This window comes from Notothenia coriiceps, unplaced genomic scaffold (genome assembly GCF_000735185.1).
Source record: "Notothenia coriiceps isolate Sejong01 unplaced genomic scaffold, NC01 NC01_scaffold00037246, whole genome shotgun sequence".
Lineage (NCBI taxonomy): Eukaryota > Metazoa > Chordata > Actinopteri > Perciformes > Nototheniidae > Notothenia > Notothenia coriiceps.
In genome coordinates, this window is record NW_011369947.1 from 6,515,859 (window position 1) to 6,530,335 (window position 14,477).

Sequence of the window (14,477 nt, forward strand, 5' to 3'; positions counted from 1 at the left end):
CCTTTAGGAGCATCACCAGACACAGATAGATGGGCTTTGGTCTCTTGCACCATCAGAGGACCTTTGAGACGGCTGTGTGGTCGACCGACAGGTGGGCTTGCTGAGAAAGATGGCCTTTGTGGAGTTTTAGAATAAGCTAGTTTTAATCCTGTTGAATACCCATGTTTCCTACAAATAGTCACGATTCAGATTATATTTAAAAAATGAAATGTAAGTGTCATTAACATGTTTTATGACCAACATAAGGATCATTATTTAAAACAAGTTTGTAACATTTCTTTAAGAACATTTGGTCACTCAACCAGAGTCCTTTGCCATTAGCTTTTTATTCGCTGCTCACCTCTGCGGGAATATCTTCAGAAAGACCTTTCCCTTATAGGCCCAGACACACCAGAGATTTGCAGCAAATGTATTCTGCCCTTCTTTGCAAATTAAGTTTGGAAACGTAAAGACTACTCGCAGGTTAGTTGCCAAATTACTGTAGCTAGTAAGCTAACCTGGAAATTGCTATATGCTCTTGTAAGTCACTATCAGTAAATAATTGAATCCATATGTATTTATAGAGCACTTTTCAACACTCAGAAAGAGCTAAATATAAAAGTTAGGTCTTGAGCTCGACCTTAAAAGTATAAACACTCTGCTGCTTTGCCACGATAGCTTGCTTTCAAACTAACAGTTAGCTTGCGATTTAGCATGCTAATGGTTCAATGTGTACCAATGACTCCTGTCTCAAAACTATCTTCAAACTATGATATGGCAGGGAAAAACTGGACACTGCAACATCACTAATAAGCTAATATTTGAGCTAATGTTTTATTATCTCTCTGTTCTGTCCTGTCAAGCTAGCATACTAGTAGCAAGTTGAACTCATAAACTCATAAGTTTTGATATTTTAAATGCTGTTTGGGGCTAAAATTGTACAATAAACAATAATATAATGGACAAACATTGGTAGGCTAACTGACAACCCATTGTGTTGGTCATACCCACTATGGTCATACCATTAAGTTGAACCTGGACAAGGTCTGCTCCCATTTGCAAAACATCGTACAGCCGTTTAAAGTGGACCCATCATGCTATCTTTAGGCAATAGCATAGGTCTCAGATATATAAAAATATATTAAAAACATTTCTATGAAGTGTTTTGCTCAAAATACCAAACAGATCACCGATTCTAGCCATGCCTCATATCCCTCTATTTCACTCAGGGGGCTGAGCTCATGCGGGAGATGCTACCGGCAGATTCTGCGGTGATGAAAAGGATTCTTTCTGAAACAGTATGGAGCTCAAAGGCTTTCTCTCTTGCCGGTTATACCACAAGGTGAGTTCCTTTTTATTTCCTGCTTCTTCACACACAACTGCCGGGCGTCTCCCCGCCGGCATCAAAGCTCCGGCTAGCTGTCTGATCGTACGAGGCCCCCGCTCCGGCCGCTCAGTCCGCCCTCATTCGATTGTTTGCGGTGTGCCTGCCCATTGCACTACAGGGTAGACTGGACAACGATGACAGCGTCATTCTACGTCACAAACAACCGCAAATCACTACCAACGAAATGGTAAAAACGATAAACTAATAGGTGTCTACGCACCACAGTTGAGCGACACCTTCGTGAAAACTTTACTACGTGAGCGTCGCCTCGTCCAGTGCGCGTGCGACGTGTGTTAACAACAACCATAAAAAGCGAGACAAGGAAAAGACTTACTCCACGTATTAGTACAGTTACGGGGCTTCTAGTGGCATGCGCTTCGGACTTCCCATTTGTGTGGTCTCTATAGTTAATGGGCGTGTTAACAGACCGCAGCCTGGTACCAGAGGCGATACACATCATGGTAAGTTGGTTTGTGGTAAATTCAAAGCCCCAATTTGTTTAACACACATTGACGCAATGAACTCGTAACATTGCCCATTATTATAATGGGTGGTAAAGTAATCATAGCAATGTAATGTAGCAATTGTCGTTTTCATAGTATAATGACATTGAGGCAATGAAAACATTGCGAATGTGGGGTTGTGACCAGGGGCCACACAGGTCCCTTGAGTCCGGGCGCAGTTTTTTTTTGGAGAGAGGAAAAAGGAGGCATTGGTTTAGGGATTTTACCCCGATGTAGCCTCGACTAGGGTCTAAACGCAGGCTATACTGCATTATTAGCCTTTACATCGACCGAAATGTGGGTGGCGGGATGTCCTATTGTTACGGGCTCGACAAAAACCTGCTTATACGCCACAAATGTAATCCGTAGCGATTGTGAGTCTCGATTGTGACATNATGTTGGCAACTCATTCCTTAAAACAGGGGCCTCAGATCGCTTATTATTAGTGGAAATATGAAGGGTATATTTTACACTTGTTTTACAAATAAGTTATTGGGGTTTTTCTTATCAAGTTAGATTTGTTATGAAATGTTTCCAACTTTAATTGACTGGATTTATTTAAAAAGTGGGCTTATTAACACATAAATACAGTGTAATGTTTACATATATATGTAAGAAGTACAATACAAGACAAGCACAAGTTTAATTTGTGGGCCATATTCCATTATACTTTCAGAATTTGCTGAGGGCTGATTCAAAATGGTCCACGGGCCGCATTTGGCCCCCGGGCCGTAGTTTGGAGACCCCTGCTCTATACTGTTACATTGTTCCAGAGCACCACCTGCTTAGCATCTATAAGCTGAGGGAGTGTTGTAGTTCAAGTTTCTCAGAACAGATGCTTATATTATTTTTTTTAATAATCCCGTCTTTTTCTCCTCCGTGTTAAAATCCCACCTTGTACATTTTAATTAAAGCAGTGCCTTTGTCCTTGATCTCATCATGTCAAAGAAGTCAATGAAATGATTAATTCCAGCCTTGCCGATGATGAAAAGAGCAGCAGGAGGAATATAAGATGGCAGTTAAAGAGGATGCTGCGATCCAGGGTCGTCATGGCGGCCGCTCCCTGATCGATTCTAGCCGAGGAAAGCGATAAAGAGACTGCACCTCGCAGCTCGGAACCTTATGAATATTTTTCATTTTTCTGCTGCCCCCTCACTTGTTGCCTTTTCATTTGTAGGACTCTTTGCCTCGTTTCCCTCCCTGTTTGCTTGAATCAAACTAAAAGCCCAACTGAAAGTATGTCTGTCGTTTTCTAGGCGTTCTTCTCCGGCAAACTGAAGGTTAGAGGGAACATTATGCTGAGTCAGAAGCTGGAGGTCATCCTGAAAGACCACGCCAAGCTGTGAGCTCCTCAGACGACTCCATTAACTCAGCAGCTCTCTCCGTCCATTTGTGTTAATATGATTTTCCTCTTGTGATTTATACCGCTTCAGAATAAATGTTCTCATGTAAAATAACTTTCACTGAAGAGATACAAAATGTACAAACATGACTTGATCAAATAGACGGTTTACTTAAATGTATTCAATTTCATCGTTGAGTTCACCGAGTTTGGTCCATAAGGACTCTTTGCTTCTGAAAATGTGCACTTAACTCAACTGCCTTTTAAGATCCAAACATTAAGCAATACTTTTAAAGATTTTTCAGTTTTCTTTATCTTAAGAAGATAGGACACACAGTCGTCCAACATTCTGCCCATCATTGGGTCAAGGCACTGTTTGAAGGGATAATTCAAATGTAAAACTGTTTTATGGTCGTAATTAATATTTCTGTTAATTCTGATACAGCAACCTCAGTTGAACCTTTGAGGAGTGTAATCATTTTGTTCAAACAAATAATTAAGTAGTTTCAACTAAAAGCTCATTTTCAGTATATGTAATACTGCTGGACTGTGGAAGGTAATTAAAATGTCTATAACTTCTATTTTTAGAACAATGTATCGGATGATTATAGTCAAAGTGTTGCTTGCAGTGATGAATCCACACAGAATGATCATCTGGATCTGAAGTTCTCCTCAGCTCCAAGGAGCTGTGTCACTATTTTCAGCTGGTTTTTGTGTCCGTCTCAAATCCATACAGCTGTTATTTTTTAGTGAAAACACCTTAAAAAAAAACAACTTCCCCTGTGGAGTGTAGCACCAGTAGAGGTTTGTTTTGTTTTTGGACACAAGCGGTCCTTTTCTCACACTATCCCATTGATCTGGTGGTGACATGCAAAGAAATCAATGTAAACATAACTGAGATAAAGCTCAACAGGAAAAGTGAGTCATGAAATGTAAACTAACTATGAACATATCTTTATATCAGTGCAATGATGTTGATAATGATTTTGTTGGCTCCAATATAAATAAAGTTATTCAGACTAAAACAACTGAAACGTGTCAATGTCATACTTACTAGGGAAAGTAGATGTTTAATGTTCCTAATAAACGTACGGCCCTTTGGTTTGAGATATTTGATCAACAGTCACATTTGTTTCTAAAATTACAAAAAACATCTGCTTTTAGCACATCATTATTTTTATTACATCTGTATATGTTGTGTCTTTAATACATCAATTTACATGACATTATAAAATTAGAATTATCTGATCAAATTCACATTTACAATAGGGGAAAAAGCAATACAAGTGCGAGTTGAATGTGATTTTTTTATTTAGCTGAGTTTGTTTACTCTGACCCTGATGTGGGATACTGATCTGTTTATGAGTAATATTAGAAAGAAAAAAAACACTTGCTTTGATAAAATTGACTTTATTCTCCCGTTCTGTACATTTAGTTTGGCTTTGATAAAAAATATTTAATCTCCATTTGCTGCAGGAGTACACTTCAGTTTCCAACCACTGTGATTTGTGGGGGGAAAAAATGAAACACATCCTGGTTGTTCAAGCTCACAACGGGAAATAATGAGCAAAAAGAAACTATTAGTGACCCATCGAGAGGAAAAAAATAACATTACGTCTGCCTTGATAGATGGCTCAGTCGATAATCCTTAATATGTTTAATAAATATACCTGTTTTATACAGAATATTCTTCATAAAGTGGCTCTGGTCATATCTACGACTTATGATTATGCAGTCATCATGAGAGGCCTATAGATCTATGTATATACATAACTAATACATCTGAAAACGAATCCTCCCTGAAATCAAAGCTACAGCAGCACAACAAGGGTTTATGGGTAAATAGCTTCATTATATTCCTTCAGACTAAACTACTATCGGACAGTTTGCATGAAGCTCTTCCTCACACATGTGGAAGAACCTTCATATTGTACACTAACCTAGATTACATTTCCAAAGCATATACTGAAGGCAATCTTCTGATTTAGGATGAAAAGTAAAGCAACTGAATGATAAGAGGTATTCCTATAACCGTGACAAAGCAACTGAAGCAAAGCTGATAATACTCCGAACACTACAAGGCAAACAATATCGTCTCGAAGGCGGTTTGCAATCATGGTCCGTTTGGAAATTAGAGTTAGCAGTAAATGAAAGGGAAGTGCATTGTTATCGGAATAAAGCATTTCCACAACAAAGTAGTATGTTCATTCAAATTGTAATACTACCCCCATTGTAATCGTACCCCAACCATTTCCATTGTCTACAGCAAAGTGTCCTGCTACATGTCTTATCATTGTACTGTTACTGCAGCCAGAAAGGTATTATGGTATTCACGTGTCCCATTCAAACAAGTCCTTGTAAATGAAAGCTACTGTGTGCAACTTAATATCAATAATCATCAATATTGTGAAGAGCAACAAAGTACTGTGCCAGTGTGGTTTAGATAATAAGGACACTTAATAATAATACCAGTTTAATCTAGGCTTGGATAAACGCACTTCGTAGGCCTACTATATATTCAACTTATTATTACCAAAGGCATAGACTGCTTTACTGACATCCAGCCTCATATAGTCATATTCACTACATCTTATCTAGCTTCATGATTATGTGCAAATAGAGTGATTTGAGAAAATGCGCATTCAGGTAGTCCATTCAATTAGGAAACTTTGGATAGCGGCACACACATAAATGTATGTCCCACTTTACCATGAGCTTGATTAAAACAATGTTTAAACAGTTAGGGAAATATACTTATTTTCTAACCGAACACTAGATATGATACTCTTTTTTTTCTGCGGGTTAACTATGAAGTTTTAGCAGCTGGTTAGCTTAGCTTACTTAGCGTGGCTCTGGAAACGTTTTTGTACGTCTTAGCCTTTATGCTAAAATGGCTAGCTTGGCTCAAAGACTGTAGCTAGCTTGGCTCAAAGACTGTAGCTAGCTGTCCGCTGGCAGTAACCATAGTTACCAGTCGAGAAAGGATGTACTCTTCTCAAACATTTATGCCAGAAAGTGCATTGGCGTAGTAAGTGTCTTAAGATATTTGCGTTATTTTTGCACTTATACGAAAGCATTTTTCTGGTTGAAAAAGGTCAACAGCCAATTGCCTGTAATTAAAACCTGAAGCGATAATAGTGATATGAAATGTTTTTGTGTGATTCCTAAATTGTGGTTTTACCACGACAAACACCTGCTTTCCCAACCAAGCTGACTCTTTGTGTAAAACATTTTTTTAAATGAAGCACCAGAATGCGCCTTGTGACTGGATATAATGTGCTTTGTAGGACGAACACTGGCCTTACTGAATTGTGCTTGTGGTGACATTCCCCCACCCCCCCATTATCCTGCCTGCACAACAAAGTCTACTATATTTTACCACCTTAACACTTCAGCAATGACTCCAGCTTCCACCCCCATGATGCTTTGCTAATACGGACTAATAGACTGATATGAGAAGGACAGCGCTGCAGCGTTAGACTCTTCACAGTCTCCTGTCACTTCCTGTGACTTCCACAGCTTCACTTCCTGTGCAAAAAAAGGCTCCCCACGTGGTGTCCAGTCCTCGCTGAGACAGCAGTTTGCTTTAATAAGTCTGCAGCAGTTTTTTGTCGTCTCTTTCAGTTAATTCCGATAGACTGTGCCCTCGGCATTACCCGGTGCCCACTTTAACTGCAGGTAAAACACTTGAAGAGGCTCCTGTGATTGCTCGGCTTCGGGTCATGTCCTAATCAAAGAGCTTCGATGCGATCGCTTCACTCTTAGGCCCTGGCATCAGACTCACTGGATCTCACTCTTTTCAGTAGTCTTTTGAGTATTCCTCCTTTGTTATTTAATTCTTCATTTACACTGGTTCAAAACACTTATCATTGTTCTGTCACGGCCTGACAAACACTGTTCCAGGTGTAGAGGCGTTTCCACGGCAGCAGTACTGCTAGATTCACATTATAATATTAAATAGCTTTCACCAATGTATTTCCCTGTATGTGTCTATATGATGAACTTGACGTCACTGTTGTGGTTGTTATTGGCGACGCTGAAGCGGTTGGGGAGGACCCTCATCTTCATGGTCCCGTCAGCGCCGCAGGAGAAGATGTGATTGGCCGGTCCCACCTCGATCTGCATGACGCCGGTGCCCAGGTTCCTGAAGAGCGACTGGCGAGCGTGTTCGTTGGGAAAGTTGTAGAGCGGACACTGTGTGGCCAGGCTCCAGATCTGGGAGAGAAGAGGAAAGTTAACAAAGAGATTCTTTTTGTGTATAAGTGCTGCATATTGAAGAACCCCTGAGGATAAACACAGAGCTCCACGACAGTAGAGCATTCAACTGCTACTTTGATTGTCCATTTTCCCAAGGTACTTATACATTAGGATGAAGCACCATTTTATTCTTGTAAGGTTGAGTATGATTAGGACTTATGTTCCAGCAACCAGTACAATGTCTCTTTCTCTCCCTATTTAAATGTCATTTGTAAATCATCTTCCTATTTAGCTAGGTGTTGCCCCACAAGGATCCTCAAACTCAGGAATTAGCTTTGTCTCATGTACACTGCTTTGTTGAATAGCCAAATCAGGTACTGCTCACCCTGTCTGTTTATCTCACAAATGTGTTTTATAAGTAAATGAAAAACTGTTTAATTTCTATTTGGTTATATATGGCATTTTGTTGGAAAGTGGCCATTGTATAAGTGCAATAATTCCTTAATAATTTGATACGTAGCATTCGATAGATACACATATGTGTGTACTTATGTACTGTATATACACTATGCATATACTTCCACACTTCAATGTTTTAAAATAGCCTAGTAAAAATACACTTTAAATAAAAAATGATATATACCAAACATAAATTCTAGACATTTGTGACCTGCTTTCAAATATTTAAATCTTCAGGGAACCACGGATAGCTCTGAGCAACTTGCATTGTTTGAGTGGTATTCCCGGCCTGGGAGCTTTATTATTTGATAAGGTATTTCAAAGACTGAAGGCTGTTATGTTAGTTAATTTTCCACTTTCATGGACTCATCAAACATTTTAAAGACTCAGAAATCTGCAGCTCACCCACGCTACATTTCCAATCAGTCGATATACAATTAATGGCCTCAGATGATGGAGTTTCTGGTAGCAATCATCCAGAATAAAAGCCATTTGTATTTCAAGCAGATGTGCACTGCACCATTTCTCATACGTCTGCAGTGTCACCCTTGGAGTGACAGCGGTGTGATCCTCGCCAACACATTTAAGTCAGAAAGATGAAAGAGCTGCTGTCTGTGGGGATCTAATATCTGCAGACCGTCACGTCTCCTGCCTGCTCAGTCGAAGCGCTTTCCTTCGCGCTCTAACTGTGTCACACTGCTTTCACCTTACATTTTAGTCCCCGTCATTCACACTGTCGTCCCAGCAGGTGGTTAATCATAAGAGCGACATTTGTTTGAATGACTTTGATAGGGCTCAGTGTCTCCAGGGATGAATGTGCGACATCTGATTGTTGACGTGGGGGAGGGGGGAGACACTCACCCTCCTGGGACCAGACGCCCGACAGGACTCTTCTGACAGGTACGGAGAAATTTGTGTCGAGGATTTTATTAAAATTGTTTCTATAATCCAAGTTTTTACAAATGACTGCCCCCAGTGAATCACTCATGTAAAACAATGACTTTCTGGGAAAAGTCTAGAATGAAATGACCATTATTTCGGGGAGATTCTAATAAAAAAAAAAAAGTTTTTAAATATACTTTTATTTTATATATTAAAAAAGTAATTTAGGAACCCACCCTGCGTCAGTCTGAAGGGACTTGGCTTGGACAGCAAAAGGTCTCTGTATTTTTTTGGTCCAATCGCGACTCGAACCAGAGACTGGTAGCTGGAGAGGTGCAAGTTCACCTTCTGGGCACTGCCGAGGAACCCTTGAACAAGGCACCCAACCGAAACCCCCCAAACTGCTCCCTGGCACCGGAATACTAGCAGCCCTTATGGTCTTCCACCTTTTCATCAATGCATAGGTCCTGTTTGCATGTGTGTGTATTTCCGGCATATGTGTGTAATTGTATAATTGTATACTACCAGTAGAGTGAAAAAATGAATTTCCCCTCGGGGATTAATAAAGATCCATCTTATTCTTAATTAACTATACATCTCAAAATCTATCAAATGTATTCAACACAGGTGTTGTTACCTTGATGTTGCCCTCAGCTGACCCGCTGATGAAGCAGTCCTCGGTGGGGTCGACAGCCAGAGCTTTGACGGGGGAGTCGTGAGCCAGGAAGCTCTGGCGCTGGCGGCGGGGGGCGAGCTCCAGGACGCTGATCCAGCCCTTCCTCCCTCCCGTGATGAGCAGCTGCTGCCTGGAGGCCATCAGGAGCACCGTGGCCCCGGACTCGTGGCAGCAGAACGCTGAGGAGAAGGATGGGATATTTGTACTTGAGGATAATATTTGGAATAAGGGCTGGGAATTATGTTAATTTTCTCTGCCAATTATTTTGCAGAATAAAAAAACAAATGTCTCAGCAGATGTCTTTCATTTGTTTGTTTTGTTCCACCAACAGTTTATAGGCAACTTTCTTATTTAAAAAAGTGAATATTCACATTAGAGACGGTGGAAACGGGTTGTCGTATATTTTTGTTTGGACAAAAAAACAAAAACGTTTTATTATTAAATGATTCGCAGTATTATTGCAGATGGCTTTAGGTGATTCATCAAATAAGCAGTTCTGCTGAGCTGCATCTCACCATGCACCAGGCTGTTGGCAGGAGTCACCAGAGTGTCCCACAGACACACGTTCCTGTGGAGGCGAAAGAACAACAATATTACTATCCAATCAGGGCAGGCCATTATCACTGCTGGTCACAGTGCAGTGGAGCTGAATTCAAACGATGCAGCAGTTCATTAGAAGTTCATAAAACATAATTCAATTGGAAAATTCTCCTCTCGTGCCTGTTGTCTGTTGAGAGTCCTGCAGTGGCAATGAGGGAGGAGGAGCCCACGAAGACAAAGTCGTTTGCTGTCTTGTTGTGGCAATGCAGCGTCTGTCAGAGAGGAACAAAGAAGGAAAGAGAGAAGCAGGAGATTAAACAAAACATTAGAATAACAGGAAGAAAGTGTGAGAACATCTTGAAAGAGAAACATGTCAGTTAAATAGAGATCCATCGGCTCAGTGAGTCTCTTACCAGGTATGGTTTGGGAGCAGTCCCACTGGTGTTGGTCTGCCAGAGACTCAAACCTCCATCAGCATCCACGATACCAAACTAAAAACAACATTCAGAGAGCATAGATCAGACTTTGCTCAAATCAAGTTAGAATAATCTTTTATTTTACATCAGAGAGAAATAACATACTGTCCTGTCCTCCTGCTGTGTTTGCGTGACTTGGCTTGTTCTCAAACTATCTTCCAAACCACTTCAACAGCGACTAACAAACAGACATAAACTCAAATCTAAATCTGATGGTTCTTCCAATATATTTTTTTCAAGCATATTTCACTCTTTTGGCCAGAGAAGACGGTACTGGCACAGGAGAAGCACCATCTGAGAAAGTTATCAGCTCGAGGCGACTGCCTGAGTTAAGAGCAGTTGAATCACTCGGCTGAATAACAAAATGTGCTCGAGCCAAACCCCCCACTGAGGTTTGAGCCTGAACGGCAAAGAGTGAATATGTTGCTGAATCAGACCTCACATCACAAAGCAGTTCAAAGCTAAGAATAGTCTGACTTCTGGGTGTGGTGGTTAAGTGTCACCTTGTTCCCCTGGTGGTTGAATCGTATCCGGGTGACTCTGGAGTTGCCTGGACTCCTGAAGCAGATGATCTGCTGGGAGTGACCCCACTCGAACATCCGGACGCTTCCATCCTGCGCTCCTGTCAGGTCTGAAATACAGAAAAACAAAGTGTGCCGTCAGCTCGTTTATCCGTGCATCTCAACGAGGATGCAAGTCCCAACACGAGGTTTTAGCATTTCTTAGTTTCGCAAAATCTTCCATATGTATAATTGATAGGAAATGGTTTATTCACAAACAAAGAAAACAGCCATTTATTTTACGTGCTGGGAATCGTCCCAGCCAAACAACAACTGAATCCCCACTCTGCAGAATGACTGAAAAGTGAGTTAACAAACAGGGCTCACTCAGCCTTACTAAATCCACCAAACTGGGACGAGAAGAAAAAGATAAACTTTGGTTGTGATATAATCATCCCCTGAAAGCCCTTTAACATAAGAGACATGATTATAGCAAATGTAATATGCATTTACGGTTCTAATCCACTGACAGTCGTACTTACAATACGGCAGTGTGGGATGGGAGGTCATTCTTCTCACATTGTTGATATTTCTCTTGATCATCTAGGTGACGAAAAGTGAAACGGAGGAGAAGAAGATGTTTAGTAAGCCAACTTGAGTAGAAACAAATATAAAACTTTATTATGATACACGGTAGTTCTTTACAACAGAGAACTATGTACCAGTCGACACTTAAACAATATGACACGATACTAAAGCTCTTATCACTGCAGCTTCCTCTCTCTGTTAAACTAATGGCTTGTTACTAATGGGTTGCCATTAAGTTTTATGTAAATGTTAAAAGTGCCTTAACATTTACCCAACAAGGTCTAAAAAAGGCTCATCTGTAGATAAAATCTAATTAATGAGCTCAGAAAATGCAAATCTTAATTATGCCAAGGCACATATATAAGGCTGCATAAATAACAGCATAAATGGATGGTGGCTCTACCATCATATAGCATACATTGCCTTAATGTAGTGAAGCTCTGTTATTATCTCCTGTCATGTGTTTTGACTGGTGGCCAAGAAAGGCAGACATTAACAGCAATGTCTGCCAGGGATTTTATTTATTATTGTCTGTAAACGTATTCTGCTCCAACCTTGAGCACCAGCCTGACTGGTTGCTGAAGTAATTAGGGCTCTAACTGTCCGCTCTGCTTATCGAGATCAACACAACATGACTCACCGCTGACTCGTTTCCAAAACACTGCTACCACCAAAATAAAACCAATACCCCTAGTGACTGCTACTGCCAAATGTATCTGCTCAGTAAAATGGCTTTGAAAGATGTTTCTGTTTTTATAAATACAAGTATAAGAATGACAGAACCTGGTGTCTCCAAGCTGTAGCAGTCAGAGCATCTGTGTTACTTTGTAAATCATGGAAGGAAGTTCATGTTCGCAGCCAAGACGCTTTTGGTTAACTGAGGCCAGATTAAAATGAATTATTGATTAAAGTTGTTTAAACTGCTTTGAGGATTTTGCTTCAAGTACAACAGACCTCATTAATCAAATCCAGAACATGTGTGTATAGTGTATTAAACCTGTGGAAATAATACTGATGGGTTTTTTCAAGGTTTAACTCCATACTAGATTTGGATTCATTTCCAAATGACAACAGTAGAGGATCAATTCAATTATCATTGAGGTATCCGGCAAATAGTTATCTAGCTTTGGTTTTGAGCCATTTTATAATTTCATGGTAGTTTTCCTCGACTGGTTTGGTAGTCTTAGACTTGGCTGATGAACAGCACTTTTGTTCTTAAATGGATGACACCCTCTTAACACATCCACCTACATTCAAGCTCCAACGGTGCAATGCAAGATGCTTTGTGAAAGAGTTGTCAGGTATGTAAATATGCAAATCACTAAAGCATGAGAACACAGATGGGGTAAAGAACAGCTCACCATGGCTGCACCCCGGCCTGTCTGCACCCCACCCAGCCACGGCATGTTGATGGGGGTGCCTGGGCTGCTGTGAGTGTACGGCGTGGTGCCGTGGATGGTGGCAAAGTCATCGCGTGCATGCACCACCAGGAAGTCATCAGAAACACTGCAGGGACAAAATATTGGGTTATATTGTGAAATTAATTTCATTAAGCTAGTGAAATCTTAAAAAGGGACAAACGAGAAGAAAAAAAGATGAATATCAGTGCTATCTCTGTGCGTTCAGGTTTTAATGTTCTTTAACTGACCTATTTATTCTCCCAAGAGTCGATGGCAAGTGATTAACATCAGTGTAAATGCATCAGTGGCAAAAAGGAAAGGCACATTTTCAAGTTGGTCGGATGTGAAATTAGCCATTTAAACACACAGGAAAGTCTTCCAAGAAGAAATGATAACCCTGTATGGAAAATAACAATCAAACCAAAAATGATGCCAGAATGATCTTGTCTATAAGTTAACGTGTGCATTTATTGGGAAATATAACTGGTAGCAGGTATTAGGGATGCACAATATGAGGACAAATACCCCAAAACTTATCACAGTAACGATATTCCCTGATGAATACCACTCAACCGATGAATCAGATAATAAAGTGTTCTCAGTTCACTCTTTATGCTGCTCTCAATTTATGACATTTTAGCAGTAAACTGCTTTCTGAATTCAGAACAAGATCATTCTTTTAGTAAAGAAATTGAACATTGGACAAGAAAGAGAACACAAAAGGCAGAAATAAAAAGGTATATTGTTATTTTTTAAATTGCTGTTTTTAACACAAAAAATATATAATTAGAACAACGCACACTGACAGAAAGTGGCCCTGTCCATAGAAAGAAGCAGCTATACACAAATATATCTATTAACAATGTGGCACATGCAATAATAATGAACACATAATAGAGATGCATATCCACCACCTACACAATTACAGAACCAATCACATTGTCCCCAGCCAGCACTCAATTTAGCTCTCTTGGTATGAGGGTGAAAAGTGAGTGGATGTTACTCTGGGTGAACTCTCACAGCAAACAAAACACACACAGATTGCACTCCTACCCTTTGGCTTCGGCCTCCTCGTCATCGATCCATGTCAAGATCTGTGTGGCCAAGATGGATGACACATCCAACTCCTGGATGTCATGGGTGGAGGCCATGACTAAACAATTACGATTTGCCTGGGAGACAGAAAGACAGACATGACATGGGAAAAGAGAGAGGGGTGACAGAGATGATAAGGGTGAGGAAAATAGGGCGACTTAATTTGACTTTTTCATCTTCATTCTGCCTGCGGCCAGGAAACCATCAAACTTCCTTTAATGATGACCTGAGGTGAACCTTCCTTTGATCACCAGCACCACTGCTTCCCTTTAAATAAATACCGTAATTTTCGGACTATAAGCCGCACCTGAATATAAGCCGCAGCAGCGGCATACCACTCTCGGTTCCACTTTTACTTTTGCGCGCTAAATTGAGATACCGAGTACCGGCCCAGGCGCTGGCGGGTGGAAATTCGCCGCCCAAGTCGTCCTTTTCGACCTCCGGCCTTTTCCA

At 40.6% G+C, this 14,477-nt stretch overlaps 2 protein-coding genes across 2 annotated transcripts in view; one reads left to right on the plus strand and one right to left on the minus strand.

The window, feature by feature from the left end:
- Positions 1-5,274, plus strand: part of hsd17b4 (hydroxysteroid (17-beta) dehydrogenase 4) — a 48,336-nt gene extending 43,062 nt beyond the window's left edge. Inside the window, exon 24 of the mRNA XM_010795528.1 lies at positions 3,126-5,274. Coding sequence (XP_010793830.1) covers positions 3,126-3,215 — 90 coding nt within the window. The 3' untranslated portion in view covers positions 3,216-5,274. The remainder of the gene's footprint in view (positions 1-3,125) is intronic.
- On the minus strand, positions 4,606-14,138 carry LOC104965658 (dmX-like protein 1). Its single transcript, XM_010794655.1, has 9 exons — positions 13,983-14,138; positions 12,891-13,035; positions 11,484-11,544; positions 10,945-11,072; positions 10,379-10,456; positions 10,146-10,237; positions 9,941-9,993; positions 9,387-9,604; positions 4,606-7,426 (listed from the first exon to the last, which is right to left on the minus strand). The coding sequence occupies exons 1-9, from the start codon at positions 14,078-14,080 to the stop codon at positions 7,202-7,204; spliced, it is 1,098 nt and encodes a 365-aa protein (XP_010792957.1). The 5' UTR covers positions 14,081-14,138; the 3' UTR covers positions 4,606-7,201.
- Positions 14,139-14,477: the final 339 nt, after the last annotated feature.